The sequence below is a fragment of the Orbicella faveolata genome, unplaced genomic scaffold, assembly GCF_042242905.1.
Source record: "Orbicella faveolata isolate gen_17 unplaced genomic scaffold, um_ofav_v1 contig_47, whole genome shotgun sequence".
NCBI classification, from domain to species: Eukaryota; Metazoa; Cnidaria; class Anthozoa; order Scleractinia; family Merulinidae; genus Orbicella; species Orbicella faveolata.
Window position 1 is genome coordinate 14285104 of NW_028301577.1, and position 15479 is coordinate 14300582.

The 15479-nt window shown below is 38.9% G+C and overlaps 2 protein-coding genes across 3 annotated transcripts in view; one reads left to right on the forward strand and one right to left on the reverse strand.

Annotated features, from left to right (window-relative positions):
* Window positions 1-15479, forward strand: part of LOC110045142 (uncharacterized) — a 109863-nt gene that overhangs the window by 73267 nt on the left and 21117 nt on the right. For both annotated transcript variants that reach the window (XM_020750736.2, XM_089279784.1), the window contains 2 exons: window positions 11251-11329; window positions 11483-11611. In XM_020750736.2, the coding sequence (XP_020606395.1) occupies window positions 11251-11329; window positions 11483-11611 (208 nt within the window). The remainder of the gene's footprint in view (window positions 1-11250; window positions 11330-11482; window positions 11612-15479) is intronic.
* LOC149097261 (uncharacterized) lies at window positions 13261-14196 on the reverse strand. The gene has a single exon (XM_089279785.1). It carries the CDS (start codon window positions 14194-14196, stop codon window positions 13261-13263), a length of 936 nt encoding a protein of 311 aa, XP_089135911.1.

Here is a 15479-nt window from a genome sequence, read left to right on the forward strand (position 1 = left end):
ACAGGAGATGTTTAATTTGGGTCAAATTTGTCAAAATTCCAAAGCAAAAATTTGAAAGCCAGCTTACCATCATCAACCCATGCTCTGTTCTCTGATAAAGCATGCTTTTTCAGCCAATCAGAGCAGGCATTATATAGAAACTTTATTATAATAAGATATGAAACAATCTGTGTTTCTTTCCAGTCTAAAAGATCGATGATCTTGTTGCATGCGAAAAACTCACACCAGGCTCTCGCTTCCAGATGGAATGCCTGACAGATTTCTAGGCTGCATTACTAGTGATCAGCAGTTACTCAATGAACAATATTTTCGATATGACGGGTGATGGCCAGCACTCCCTGAACTTTATTTTTGTCTTCTACTGGTATCAATATGATCTACTCTCCTGAAAACTATACGAAGCTAATGATTGGAAAACAAAAAGTTTCATTTGGTGGTAAGCAAGTTCAAGATAACACTTAGAAAGGAAAGCTATGGTGTGCTGTATTAAACGTTGACAAACTTGAGTTGCTTTTTGCTTTACCGAAAATTGTGAGTAGAATTTTCTTGGGGAGGGGGGGGGGAAGTGCAAGTTTCCCATTTGTCAGAATGTGTCTGTAAACCATGCACAGGTAGTAAAAAGACATAATTAATTCACAACTGCTGCCAAATTTTGACAGAGCAAAGAACAACATTATTGTCTTTCAGGACGTTCATTATTCCCGTTTCTCTCATTCTTTCTTGCCATGTGAACAGCCTGCTCACAGGCTAATTGCTGGTTTGTACTGTCATGCCATCAAAAATAAAAATCATAACCATTCAGTAAATTAAGTCAAGAATTTGGGATATGATGGATGATTGATATACAAACAATTTCACCAAGATTTAGGTCTGTGCAGTTTTTCATTCATGCATATTGGAGAGAATTGTTTCACCCAAATTTATAGAACTTTGTATGGAGATGCCATGTTGGTGCCCATCCGAGGGGCACCATCATGGCAGCCATAAAGTGACAGAAACATCTGTCATTGACTTTTGCTGTTCAAACGAAAAATTATTACTCTAGAGCTCCAACATTTTCTGATGTACGCAAAAGCCTTCTCATGCCGCCATTTTAATGTACTTTGTGAAATGTTACTTTGTGGAAGGAAAGGAAAGGAAATGAAATCTCAACTTTGCGAAATGAAAATCTTTTCTTTACAAAATGAAATTGGCACTTTGCAAATTGAAAATCTGTTTTTTTGTGAAATGGAAGCTGTACTTTGCGAACGTTTTTGTGAAGAAACTCCTCTGCACCTTCTATTCTACTACAATCATGACCATGACATGCATTTTTTGTCATGGCCTAGGAGGACGCAGATATGAGGCCCCATTAGGGTAAATTCAGACAGGCGACACAGCTCTGAAACAGCAACATGAAGGAGCTGAAATGACACAGAACGACAAGCCACTCAATTGAAATTGTGACAGCGACAAAGAGAAAAGTGAAATTGACAGCAACATTGGTGTTTTAAAAGTTAGACAGCAACTTGCAGCGCATTCAGGCAGAAAAAATTGTATTTTACAATAAAGTTAAACTTTCCGTGACTATTGAGTCTACTACATTGAGGTTAATCTTCTAGGGGTAATTATATGAATATGTTGTTTACTTGCATTTTATATCAAGTCAAGTCAAGTCATCTTTATTTAGGCAGGGTAGCCCCATCAGCCATAGGCTGGTATCAAAAGGGGCCCTGCGTAAAATTAAGACTACATGATAAAAAATTCAGAATTTAAAAATTACCACAAAGTTATGTACAAGGAGTTTAAAAATTGAATAAAAAGGAAATTACCTATCTATGAAGTACAATTTTTCTAGATCAATACAATAAAAGAGAACAATCAAAGTATATCTAAGTATTATATTAGTAGAAAACTAATGGTTAAAATGAAAACTATGATAGTTCTTAAAAATGGAAAGCGACATGGCTTCTTTTACTGTTGCCCTGTTTTGTAGACGTTGCAAGCTGTTACTGCATCTAATTGAAATTGACAGCCCACCCCATACCATATCAGTGTAATCAAACATCGGCTGTATTAAACAACGCATTTAGCACCTTTTGGGTGAGGAAAGGTCATATGCGGGACAACAGGCTGAGACGCTTGCTCACATTGTTACAAATCAATTCTACATGCTCGGTCCATGAGAGATTTTCATCTAGTGTAACCCCTAAGTAACAAAAGCTTGATACTCTTTCAATTTCTTTCCCATGGAGTTGTACTCTATGGTATATAGAGTATATGGTATTATGGTATATGACCTCGTATTGTAATGCTGGGCCTGGTTCTGTGATTAGAACTGTTTGCAAGTACAGTATGTTGCTTCTTTACATTAAGGATATCATAAATATCCTAGTCCGGTTTTTCTTCGGAGACTGCCTTAGCTCTACTGCGAGAAAGCTATACGATCAAGCAAAGAAAAGTCAAGGAGCAGACTGAGCAAAAAATATGCACTAAGTTATGGCGTGAGCCCTATTTTAAAAGGGGGTTTGCAGAAAGAACATTGTGTGCTTATATCAAAATAGCTCCACACGAAAGATTATAGCCATCAAGTGCTTAGAAGTTTAGAAAACATTAACATTGTCGACCTTCAAACACATAGAGATAAAAAAGTACATCTTCTGGGTCTTCTCTCTCTGTATTCCCATGTCGCACTTTGCAAGGCCATTAAACTTTGGTTGATAATCATCTGAAAATAGAATGTTTTAGAGACAGAATTATGAGAATGCATTTACATTAAACAATCTATATGTGAGCATTTTGCTACATCAATAACAGTGGCTTTGGACAAAATTCCAATTAGCAACATGCAAACCTTTTCAAATTGCGATGTTAAAAGTTTTGAAACTCAGGCAAGGGACATAAAGACCCCCCCCCCCCCCCCCTCAACAGGGCCTTAGATCTCGAAAAGTCAGACTTGTGGCTTTTTGTTTTAGACAAGTGGCTCTTAGGTTTAGACCAGTGGCTCTTTGTTTTAGACCAATGGCTCTTCGTTTTAGACCAGTGGCTCTTTGTTTTAGACCAATGGCTCTTCGTCTTAGACCAGTGGATCTCTGTTTTAGACCAGTGGCTCTTTGTTTTAGACCAGTGGCTCTCTGTTTTAAATCAGTGGCTCTTCGTTTCAGACCAGTGGCTCACTGTTTCAGACCAGTGGCTCTTTGTTTTAGACCAGTAGCTCTTTGTTTTAGACCAGTGGCTCTCTGTTTTAAACCAGTGCCTCTTTGTTTTAGACCAGTGGCTCTTTGTTTTAGACCAGTGGCTCTTTGTTTTAGACCAGTGGCTCTTTGTTTTAGACCAGTGGCTCTTTGTTTTAGACCAGTGCCTCTTTGTTTTAGACCAGTGCCTCTTTGTTTTAGACCAGTGGTTCTTTGTTTTAGACCAGTGGCCCTTTGTTTTAGACCAGTGGCTCTCTGTTTTAAACCAGTGCCTCTTTGTTTTAGACCAGTGCCTCTTTGTTTTAGACCAGTGGCTCTTTGTTTTAGACCAGTGGCTCTTAGTTTTAGACCAGTGGCTCTTTGTTTTAGACCAGTGGCTCTTTGTTTTAGACCAATGGCTCTCTGTTTTAGACCAGTGGCCCTTTGTTTTAGACCAGTGGCTCTCTGTTCTAGACCAGTGGCTCTCTGTTTTAGACCAGTGGCTCCTTTGTTTTAGACCAGTGGCTCTTTGTTTTAGACCAATGGCTCTCTGTTTTAGACCAGTGGCTCTTTGTTTTAGACCAGTGGCTCTTTGTTTTAGACCAGTGGCTCTCTGTTTTAGACCAGTGGCTCTTTGTTTCAGACCAGTGGGTCTTCGTTTTAGACTAGTGACTCTTTGTTTTGGACCAGTGGCTCTTTGTTTTGGACCGGTGGCTCTTTGTTTTGGACCAGTGGCTCTTTGTTTTAGACCAGTGGCACTTTATTTTGGACCAGTGGCTCTCTGTTTTAGACCAGTGGCTCTCTGTTTTAGACCAGTGGCTCTCTGTTTTAGACCAGTGGCTCTCTGTTTTAGACCAGTGGCTCTCTGTTTTAGACCAGTGGCTCTTTGTTTTGGACCAGTGGCTCTTTGTTTTGGACCAGTGGCTCTCTGTTCTAGACCAGTGGCTCTCTGTTTTAGACCAGTGGCGCTCTGTTTTAGACCAGTGGCTCTTAGTTTTAGACCAGTGGCTCTTCGTTTTAGACCAGTGGCTCTTTGTTTCAGACCAGTGGGTCTTCGTTTTAGACTAGTGACTCTTTGTTTTGGACCAGTGGCTCTTTATTTTGGACCAGTGGCCCTTTGTCTTTGGGGTAGTATCGAAAGTGAAGACCCCGAAAATGTTAACGTGAAGACCAAAGACCCCTATGAAAGCAAAGACCACCTATGAAAACGAAGACCCTTTTATTTTTTGTAGGAAATGATTTTGTATGAAATGATTGTTTCCATAACGCTTCTCAGCATAATTAATTGATGGATGAATTAATATTATCTTTCAATTGTACAACGTCTTGCTTGTAGTAAGTATATTTTTTTAACGGGAATAACAACAGTTCACCTAGAAATCAACATCAACAAGGATTCTAGATCTATCAACTGGAATATCAATCAAATACTAATGCAAACGTAATGGTTCCTCTTTATTATGAGTTTGGACTAAAGAAACTGAAACAAGAACAAACCACTGCAATTTAAGGGTGTCATGTACACATCTTACAATGTTATTAAAAATTAAAATCCGTCAATTGTAAAACATTTAGCTTGTACTAAACTCAGTCATGTTACTCCAGTCGAAAGTTGTATACTATCGTAACTTTGAAATGCCGCCGCAGCTTTTAAATCTGACGCATAACAGACATTGACATGAAACAAAGCTTTACATGGCATTGAATAATGAGAACAAATGTCGAAATAATTCCACTATAAGTATTATGACATTTCATGCTACGTGTTTTGGTCTGTGGTATCCACTCATTTGTAGTTGTGTCAGTTTCTTTATTTTGAACTTGTTATGAAGAGGAACTGTTACATTTGTGTTAGTACAGTCGAACCTCCTGTAAGCAACCACACAAAATGTCAAGCTTATGTGGTCGCTTACAGGAGGTGGTCGCTTACGAGAACTTAGAACATATTGGGTCAAAATTTTGCCTCATATGCATATGGTAATTTTGAGACATTTAGGCTGTCTCTTTTACGACTGATAGAGTACAGTGTATGTGGATATTATCTTTAAATTTCAATGTTTTATTCATGTGAAAAATCAATTTCGAGAAAAAATCCAGTACTACCCAGGAATGCAATAATGTTACAACACCTTATTATCCAATTTTGCTTTATTATTTGTCAAGTGGTCGCTTACGGGAGGTTAAAAACAAAATTTCAAACTTTCAGCTCTAAAAGTGGTCGCGGTTGCTTACGAGAGGTAGTCGCTTACAAGAGGTTCCAAATATAGTGATTTGACTGGGAAACTTTTAGTATTTTGCAACGTTGTGCTCTAAGAAAAATTCTAGGGAGCCCTTTGGGCACCCAAAGTTGTTGGCTAGGGTGCCCAGAAGTCAAGCTTAGTAGTCCCAACAAAAACAAAAAAATTCAAAAATTAATTAATTGATTAATTAATTGATTAATTAATTATAATTATCTAATAACATTATTAATAGATATATGATAACAGACTGACCCTCAAATAAAAATGTCTTGCATTGTTTCTAGGACATTTATCCTATTCACAGATGCCAAAGGTAAAGGTTCACACGTAATTTTTGAGTTATTTTTTTGTAAAAAAAATACCTCTTATTCGGCGCGTCGGGGTATGTTTTGGACAGGTCAATGGAGGAGTGAGTGAGTGAGAGATGTATGTATGTCACACCAATCAGATTGGATCTACTATAAACAGCCAATCAAATTTCTTGTTGTAAAGGTAAATGGTATGTGAGAAGACTTGATCCCGGTACAGTTCAGAACGGCCATATTTATTCTATAAAAGAGGAGGAAGTATTCATGTATTGGGCTTACTTCGACATTATCTGTGGGTTAGGTTAAGGATTTTGTTGGGGGGGGGGGGTGATAATAATTTGCAACTGGATAATCAGTCAAAGAAACATAGTGTTTGGCATATAACTACGAGTTATTAGGTAAGGTTTTGAATTGAGTCTTAGCCGCTCTACTACTAGGTTTAAGATGTGAATGAAAATCAAGTTGATGTGGTTTCTATGATAGGAACAATTGTATTCAAGGGGGGGGGGGGGGCAGAATGTGCTACTGGGAATGTGAAGAGGTTGTTACCAGGTTCAAATCGTTTGCATGTTGTATTGAAACCTAAATATTGCTGTAGAGTTCGTAATGAGTGTTCTGGGCGTGTCATTAATTTCAGCATCCATTGATAAGTTTTGATGTGAAAAGCAAAGAGACTACGATTAATTTGGTCAACAGAACAAAAAGATATTATTCTGTGATGATTTTACAATTATAATGGTTCTTGTTTACTACTGGAATGAGAAGATACGTGTTAATGAAACTAAATCTTTTCTCTTCAATGTTATCTGCAGGGTTTTCGCTTATTCACATTAATAACCAACATGAATTGTAGTTGAAGAAAAAGGAATTTATTTTTGTTCAAGATAACTTAAGTGAGGTATATGAAGTCTTGAGCATTTTATTGTATTAAACACAAGGACTTTGGTAATTGAAAAATAAAGACTGACATGTATGTTGCCGGTTTGTGATTTTTTGTCTGGTTTGGAGTGGACTGTGACAGTTACATACATACGTTTGGCTTGTTTTAGACTGCATACTGTTTAGTTGCGGAGGCACGGTGGCCTCATGGTTAGTACGCTTGTCTCCGGTTCGAGCGGTCCGGGTTTGAGCCCTGGCCGGGGACATTGTGTTGTGTTCTTGGGCAAGACACTTTACTGTCACAGTGCCTCTCTCCACCCAGGTGTATAAATGGGTACCGGTGAACTTAATACTGGGGGTAACCCTGCAATGGACTAGCATCCCATCCAGGGGGGAGTAGAAATACTCCTAGTTGCTTCATGCTACAGAAACCGGGATAAGCTCTGGCCTGATGGGCCACTTGGCTCGTATGCAGACTTTACCTTACCTTACTGTTTAATTGTAATGGTGGCTAGTTATGAACGAGATGAGCCTTGAGTTTTGAAACAGTTTGTGAGTTAGTAGTGTGCAAATGGAAGAGATATTTTTATTTTTAGTTTCAAAGGTAACTTGATACTTTTCTTTTTCAAAAGGAGTAAATTCAATTAGAGGTCACAAATCATCGCTTCAAGTTCTTAGGATGTTTTAGAGGAGACAAGACTATTTAGATTTGAAACAGTTCTGACATTTACAATAGTAAATGCAGGTAACGATTGTTTTGTTCTTTTTGCATGCGAATAATAACGAGATATTTTTATTTTTTAGTTACAAAGGGTAATTTGACACTCTTGTTTTTCACAAGGAGGAAATTCAATTACAGCTGATGAATCGTCACCACTTGTTCCCACGAGATGTTTGCTATCTTTAGTTGTTTTTTATATGGGAGTAAATTCAGCTAGAGCTGACAAGTTATCGGCTTTTGTTCCCAGGATATTAAACAAAAAAGAAGCTTTCATTTCTGGACGGTTTTTACATCTCTGCAGTGGTAAAAAGTATGAAAACTGTTCAAATGTTCTTTGAAGACTGCGTGGCACCAATTTAAAGTGCAATTGAATTAAATCAGACTTTCAATGTGTCAGAGACGTTTTTTTCTCTCTCTTTCTATTTTCGGTGGAGTAGTGTTGTTGCGTTGTGTTGTGTAAAAAGGGTAAATTTATGACTTGTATAAAATGCGAAAAGTTCCCTCGAGTATTTTTGAGCAAAAATTCCTCTTGGTGGTTAGAAGGGCTATGTGATCAGTGAGTGAGGGAGTTATGCATGTGCACATGTCACACAAATCACAGTGAGGGTTGTATCAAAGAATGAATCAAATTGCCTGTTAGGAAATAAGGTGGTATCTACATTAATCTGGAGATGTGTCAGAATACTGTAGTTTGTTCAGTCAAACATTTTATGGCTTACTATATAGTTATCTTACCATTACCGATGTCACATTGTATGTACATCATAAATTCCCAGTTCCTTTCTTGCTGTACATCGCAACCAAAGAAACTTGTCAAATTAACCAAATCATTACTGTAAACAGTTCCATGAATGCTCCTATCTCTGAGACTTTTAGTTCACAAAAATAAAATAACTTGCACGCCTTGCATGCCTATGTTTTGTAATGCTGTTGTCAAAAGTCCAGAAAGAAAGACAAAATTTACGTGTTTTTTTTCGAGGTAAAATGGTTGTTATATGTAGAAAAATTTTAGTCCTTTTCCAATTCCCTCTTTTCCCTCTATAGTTCACATTGGTCTTCAGTTAGGGACGTTTCATGTGCATTAAACAAACCACAAGAACTAAGAAGATTATTTGGTATTGCAGTGCCGGGATCCCGGCTAACCAGGCTGAGATTTTTCTATGTAATAGTGTTTGAGAGGTCAGCCCGGCTCATTAAACCAGCGAGAGTACAGAAAATCAAAAATCAAAAAAATCAAGCTCGCTCCGGTCTCCCTTGATTCATCGCATCAGCCATCAACTGGGCTGGCTCGCCTCATGTAATACCGGGCTGAAAGTCATCACGGCACACCGAAGCAGCCCAGCTCATGTAATCAGGCCCTTAGTACCATAGAAGTACGCTAAATGCAAAAACTAAAATATAACAGGATCGTTCTTTTAATTTGCATCAAAATATTCTTTTCAACAAACTTATTCTCTCCCAGGTTGCATTTTTGTTCAGTTTTCCAGGTTTTGAAAGAGGCCTTGCAGTTTTTGCATTGTGTGCGACAAAAAACTCCAAGATATGCCCTGCCATGCCACAAGTCTGAGTCTGCTTCTTCATACCATACAATGTCCTTCAAATTTCCTGCAATGTACCCCCACAAAAGTCCTTGGCAGTTTTGTCTAGGTAGTTTCCACTCCAAAATTTACCACTTGACTGTTTTGGGTGTTACATTGTAATACTAGTGATGACCAGTGAATGGGTAAAAAATGTTTGACTATTTCATGACAACGCAACTTGAAAATCTGATCTTGAAGTCATTTGAGATAATACAGAGAGCTCAATTTGATTGGTCCACTCTGAATAAACATATCGAGTTTTGCGCCCGTTGACATCAAAAAATAAGAACTCAACCGTTTATTTGAAAGCGGGAAAATCTTATTGTGTCTTCATGTGCTGTATTTGTGTCAGGATAAGATCGACTACTTCAAAATTCTCCCAATTTGCTGGAGACAAATTTCTTCAGTGTCTGTGCAGCTTAATTTCAGTCTTTGGAATGTGTAATGGCGGTGTGTTTGTACTGAGGTTTCAATGTTCTTTAAGAGGTAATTATTAAAATGAAGGTGGCTTGTAATTTTAGCTAGATCATTGTCACAAGTAGATCAGCACACCGAAAATTTTGATTAATGTATACAAATTGTTGCATGAGTAAATGACTACCAAGTAGAACGCCACTTCGATTGGTTGAGACTTGTATTTTGTTTTTTGTTAATTTCAGTTGATTACAGAACATGCCAATGAATTGTCGAGTAACTATTCTAAGTTTCCGTTTTGATTTAACCAAAACTTGAAATTGTAGACAAAAAACTAAATAAATGAGTCCTATTTACTGTTATTGTGATGTTTGGTGGTTGTAGGTAGTCATATGCAGAGGATAAATGATTGCCGTTGTATATAGCAGAACTATAAAGAGGCTTTTTCATGCTAGGCACTCAAGTGTTTATTGGCCATCACATCGGGTCTCGTTCATTAGTGTGACTATTTTATGGCCTGAATTTTGCTGGTTTCTTGCTCAGGTTTTTGTCCAAATGTCAGGACAGTACAGATGTCTTGCTCCTTTCTGGTTCATTTTTCGTTCAAGTTTTATCGCTCCTGTCAGCCTGATTATCGTCATGTTCTGTCTCGCTCATTAGTATGATATTTTATGGCCAGAATCTTGCCCATGTCTCACTCAGAATTTTCGTATGGGTAATAAGCTGTCACGCAATGCATAAACATGGATTTTCAAACATGCTCTCTAACAAAATGAGGAACCCTGTCGAGTGTAAAAGTTGTAACTCCCCAAGTTACTAGAGGGTCTTACATGTGATGAAACTAAAACTTCAGAAGGATCAATAATTTTTAGTTTTGGAAAATGATGATGTCACATGAAAACCGGCAATTTTATTACAGCATTTGCTGTCTTGTCATACAGCTGCCGTAATAACCCTTATGCATGATGACATCAGACAAGCAAATTTCACCACCAAGCCTCGCTTATAAAATGCAAATTGCAAATTTGTGTAGGTAATCATACGGTTTTTCTCATTCAATTTGGAATTAATTTGCACGAGTGAGTTTTTCAAAAAGCTGAAAATGCACGAGCGGCTTCGGCGAGTTCAATTTCAGCTTTTTGAAAAACTCACAAGAGCAAATTAATTCCAAATTGAACAAGAAAAACTGTATGATTACTGTATGATTACTTAACAATATAAACATCAAACAATTTGCCTGGAGGAATTAAGTGCCGGAAGACCTTTCTTGAAGCCATTTTTTCTCATTCGAGAAAACTTTTTTCAAAGTTTCTGTACAAAATTTTTGTCATGACATTTTACGTAATATCATTGGCTTTGAAAATTTCCTATTATCTTTCAGCCAATCATAATCCAGAATTCCGATGTGTAATTTGCACCGGTGTCGCACTTTTTGCACCAGTGTTACACTTTTTGCACTGGTGTTACACTTGAACTGCACTGCTCTCAGCCAATCAGAATCAAGCAATGTTTTCATGTATATAGTTATATCATGAACAAATCCCCAATGCAGCAAAGATGAAAGGAATACCCTCGTGAAAACGACATGAAGGACCTGAGGTTTGAAAAAATTTCATGAAAATAAGGCTTGGTGGTGAATTCTGAGTGTGTGACATAATCATCAATCATAAGCAATCAATCATAAGACCTATTGACATTAGTAAAAACTGGATAATTGGATAATCCAATTTGAGAGTTTTCATTGGCATAGCCATCATGGGTTATCAGCCATTATACCATGCTCTACGAATATGGTAAGTGTATGTGTGACTTTTTGGAGCATTTTTTAAGAAAACATTTATTCCACTTGCACTTGCTGGATATCAGCTGATTATAGCCAACTCATACAACCCGCGCTTGTGGAATAATTGTTAAATATACAAATTTATCAAATAGAATATTGCTGTTTTTCATTAGTGACAAGCGATTTTTAACAAGACCGCAGTATGGAGAATATGAATACCTCCCGAAGTCATTGTGGTTAAGTGTTGTTTTGGTGAGTTTCTTCACTATTTGGTTTTCCAGGTTGTAACATTAAATGGACATCAGCTAGATCTGTTAGTGTACTTATGTTTAAATATTCCTTTCTCATAATACAAAATTAATCTTCTTTTTGGTCAGTTTTTTCTTTACATCTTGCTTCCTACAGCACGGTGGAGTAGCATTCTTGTACCATCCATGTGTCAGTAACAACACAGTGGACACACTGCGTAAAATGGCTGTCAGCTGTTTGCACAGACATGTTATTACACCTTATGAGCGATTGAGCCCATGTAAGGTGAGTACTATAAAGGACATATTAATATTGGTAAAAGGTGATTCCATCGAATTGCGATACACATCCGCACATGCATGACAGCATATACAGTATTGTGCAGTAACGAGAACAAAATTCGCGAATTGCCGGGCTTTTTGACGAAAAATGGCAAAGTTTTGTTCACCTCGAAAGTTCGAAGAAAATTCAACAAATTTTCCTGCTGCCCATTGTGTTAGTCAACGTGAATTTTCGGGCAGTAATTTGTGTCTACCGATAATATGAACCAATTTTCAAGTGAAAATTCACTCTTCTCAAATTTTCCTGCAAACTTTCTAGCAAAAAATTGCTCTGTTTGTTAAGTTTCCCATTGATTCCCAGTAGTAAGATGAATTAAGCCAGAGCAAAACAAGTACGTGCTCATGAGTGGTAGTAATATCTCAAAGCCTTTTCTCACAAACTTACCTTGCTTATGTCGAGGAAAAGGTTGTTGTTATTCATCGTGGTGGATGCAATAATAAAGTGTATTATTGTTTGTCTCACAATGTAGTCACTTGAGATGTAGATTGCGACGTTTCGACTGCTTACTGCTAGTCTTTAGGTGATAAGGTCGACTGATTGCACGGTATCATTTATATCACAAAGGTTGGCTGTGATTAGTGCATTTTGATCCTCCTATTGTTCCATTGTTCTGCAAGTAGCTGTTCCCTCAGTGGTCCGCTGTTGTACCGTTCTCCTGTTGTTGTGTTTTTTGATCGTGGGCATCCATGCTTCAGGAATTTCAATTCCATTATCCCTGTTGATGTTATTAGGGTGAAGTCTTATGTGAATAGCTTCCTTGACCCTACATGTGTACCAGTGAGGATCTCGATCAATAAACTTGACCTCATTCCAGATAGGATAGTGGACTTTCTTGTGTGTGTGTTCAGAAACGGTGGAGGTCTGGGTACGGGCGAGTCGTATATCCCTGTCGTGTTCTTTGATCCTCTCCTGCATAGATCTCCCTGTTTCCCTGATGTAGACTTTGCTGTACTCACAGGGAATCCTATAGACAACACCATCTTGTTTAGCCAGGTTGACGGTGTCCTTTGTTCGCACTAAGTGTGACTGAAGTGTCGTGTCGGACTTGAAGACGGTGTGAATGCCTTGTTGTTCTAGGCAGCAGCAGAGAGATTCTGAAACTCCTTGGACATAAGATAAAATGGCGGTGGATTTAAATTCCACGACAGGCTCTCTTCTTGGGGTTGTTGGTGCTTTTGTGATCTTCTGTACAAAAGAGGAGGGATATCTGTTGGAAACAAGTACAGATGACAGATGTTTCTTCTCTCCAGCGATTACTGATGGTTTGGTCACGAGATGTTTAGCCCGGTCATACAGACACTTCACAATACCGTGCTTTACTGACTGAGGGTGGTGTGAATCATACGCTAGGTACTGATCAGTATGTGTTGGTTTCCTGTAGACACTGGTGGTAAGGCGGCCATCAGGTTCTCTATAAACTGACGTGTCGAGAAAGGCGATCTTGCTGTTATTCTCGATCTCCATGGTGAAATGGATTGATGGTTGTTGACTGTTTAGGTGTTGAAGGAAGTTGTCAACTCTATCCCAATCCAGGATGGTGAAAGTATCATCTACGTAGCGTTTCCAGATCTTAGGCTTGCAAAGTGAGGACTCTATTGCTTATTCTTCAAATATCTCCATGTAGAGATTAGCAATAACTGCGGAACAGGGCTCCCCATGGCTGCGCCATCTCGTTGTTCATAAATCGATCTGTTGTACTGGAAGTACGTAGATCTTAAAACGAAATCCAAGAGGTCCACAATTTGAACTGGTGTAAGTGTTGTGCGGTCAGCTAGGCCTGCATCATTCTCCATTTTTTGGAGCGCGGCTTGTACGGCACCCTCGATCGGTACATTGGTAAACAGTAACTCTACGTCGAAAGACACCATGATCTCGTGGTCCAGGATCTCTTCACTGGTAATGGTGGAGGCAAAGTCAGTTAAGTTTTTCACTGTGAAGTTCAAGTTACCTGCAAGAGGAGATAATACGTTAGCCAAGAAAGCAGACAGGTCGTATGCAAAGGTGTTGACACACGACACAATTGGTCTAAGCGGTATTTTGGCCTTTGCGATCTTTGGCAAACCATAGATCCTAGGTGGTTGTTTGTGTCGGGGTCTGATCTTATTATAAACCGCCTCTGATATATGTCCATTTCGTTTCAGAGTTAGCAGCTTCTCATATAGCTTCTGGGTCAAGCGGTCTGTCAGATCTTTGTTGAGCAGCTGGTATGGTCTGGAATCAATTAGTGCAGACATTTTTGCGTGGTATGTGTCAGCGTCCAGGATTATGGTGGCGCAACCTTTATCAGCCGGAAGGACCATGATGGAGTTGCCCTCTTTTAGGCTTTTAAGAGCCTTCTGCTGTTCTTTCGTGATGTTGGGCGTGGGTGGTTGTGCCTGTTGAAGAATGGTGTTGACAGATCTCCTGACTGTGTCTGCTCGCTCCGCATGTAGTGGCCTGACTGCTGACTCAATCTTGGCGATGATCTCGGTGGCTGGGATGCTCGTAGGGGTCACGGCGAAATTTAGACCTTTCTTCAGTAAGGACATCTCAGCTTCATTAAGGGTCCTGGATGACAGGTTGATAACCCCCTTTGTTTTGTCAACAAAAGTTGTAGGAGAAATAGAAGACTATTTCTCTCGCAAAAGTTTCTCAAACTTGCGCTGTTGACGGTCTTTGGTGGTATTAAAGACTTGCTGGATAGTGGATTTAACCTTGTCAAGTGCCTCTGCAGCGTCATCTGCAGAAAGAGCAGGTGTTATGCTCTGTGCTGTTGATTTGGCTTCTTTCTTCGTATCTCCCTTGGCTCTCTGCGTCAGTCTGATTCTTTCCCTCAGGAATCTCATGGATGCTAGTTCAGCGACTCTCCGTGCGTCTCTGGTGGGAACTGGCGGCCAAACTTGCAGATCTCTTGGAACAATGTGGTTCTTAATACACCTTGTGAGAAAGGTGAGATGGTTGGTATAGCATGCGAGCTTGTGTGAGCAACGCTCATGTCGATGAATCAACCTTAGGGCTGTGCGCCCATATTTCTGGTCAATGTCGAGGAAAAGGTTGTTGTTATTCATCGTGGTAGATGCAATAATAAAGTGTATTATCGTTTGTCTCACAATGAAGTCACTTGAGATGTAGATCGTGACGTTTCGACTGCTTACTGCTAGTCTTCTTCAGGCGATAAGGTTGACTGATTGCACGGTATCATTTATATCACAAAGGTCAGCTGTGATTCATGCATTTCGATCCTCCTTTTGTTCCATTGTTCCGCGAGTAGCTGTTCCCTCAGTGGTCCGCTGTTGTACCGTTCTCCTCTTGTTGTGTTTTTTGCCATGCAATCAGTCGACCTTATCTCCTGTAGAAGACTAGCAGTAAGCAGTTGAAACGTCGCGATCTACATCTCAAGTGACTCCATCTTGAGAATTGGAGAGCTCGCCATGATCATGTGCATAATTAAAGCAATCAATCAAATGCTTGTCTTCTATTGGCCAAAACACTAAATAAAATTCTACTGTGAGCCCGTCATTCCTAGGAGTTTTGTTCTTTTGGAATGTCTTTAAAGTTTGAAAGCATTCTCCTACCGTTAATTTTTCATCGCATCTTTCTCTTTGGTCCGAGGTCAATTTCGGAAGATGTAAATCCCTCATAAATAAATCTGTCAAAGTTTCACTATTCTCATTTATACTTTTTGTAAAAGTCAGAATAGAAGGAACGAAGTTCTTTCATAATCACTCGAGGTTTTGATGTTGAGGATTCATCTTCCTTAAATATCCTCCGAATTGAACTTTTCTTACCTCTGGAATTTTCTAAATTTAAAAAATATGTGTTGCTTTTTTCT

Coding starts and splice junctions, on each gene's coding strand:
- LOC149097261 (XM_089279785.1), bottom strand. CDS start 14,196: ATGTCCTTACTGAAGAAAGGTCTAAATTTCGCCGTGACCCCTACGAGC.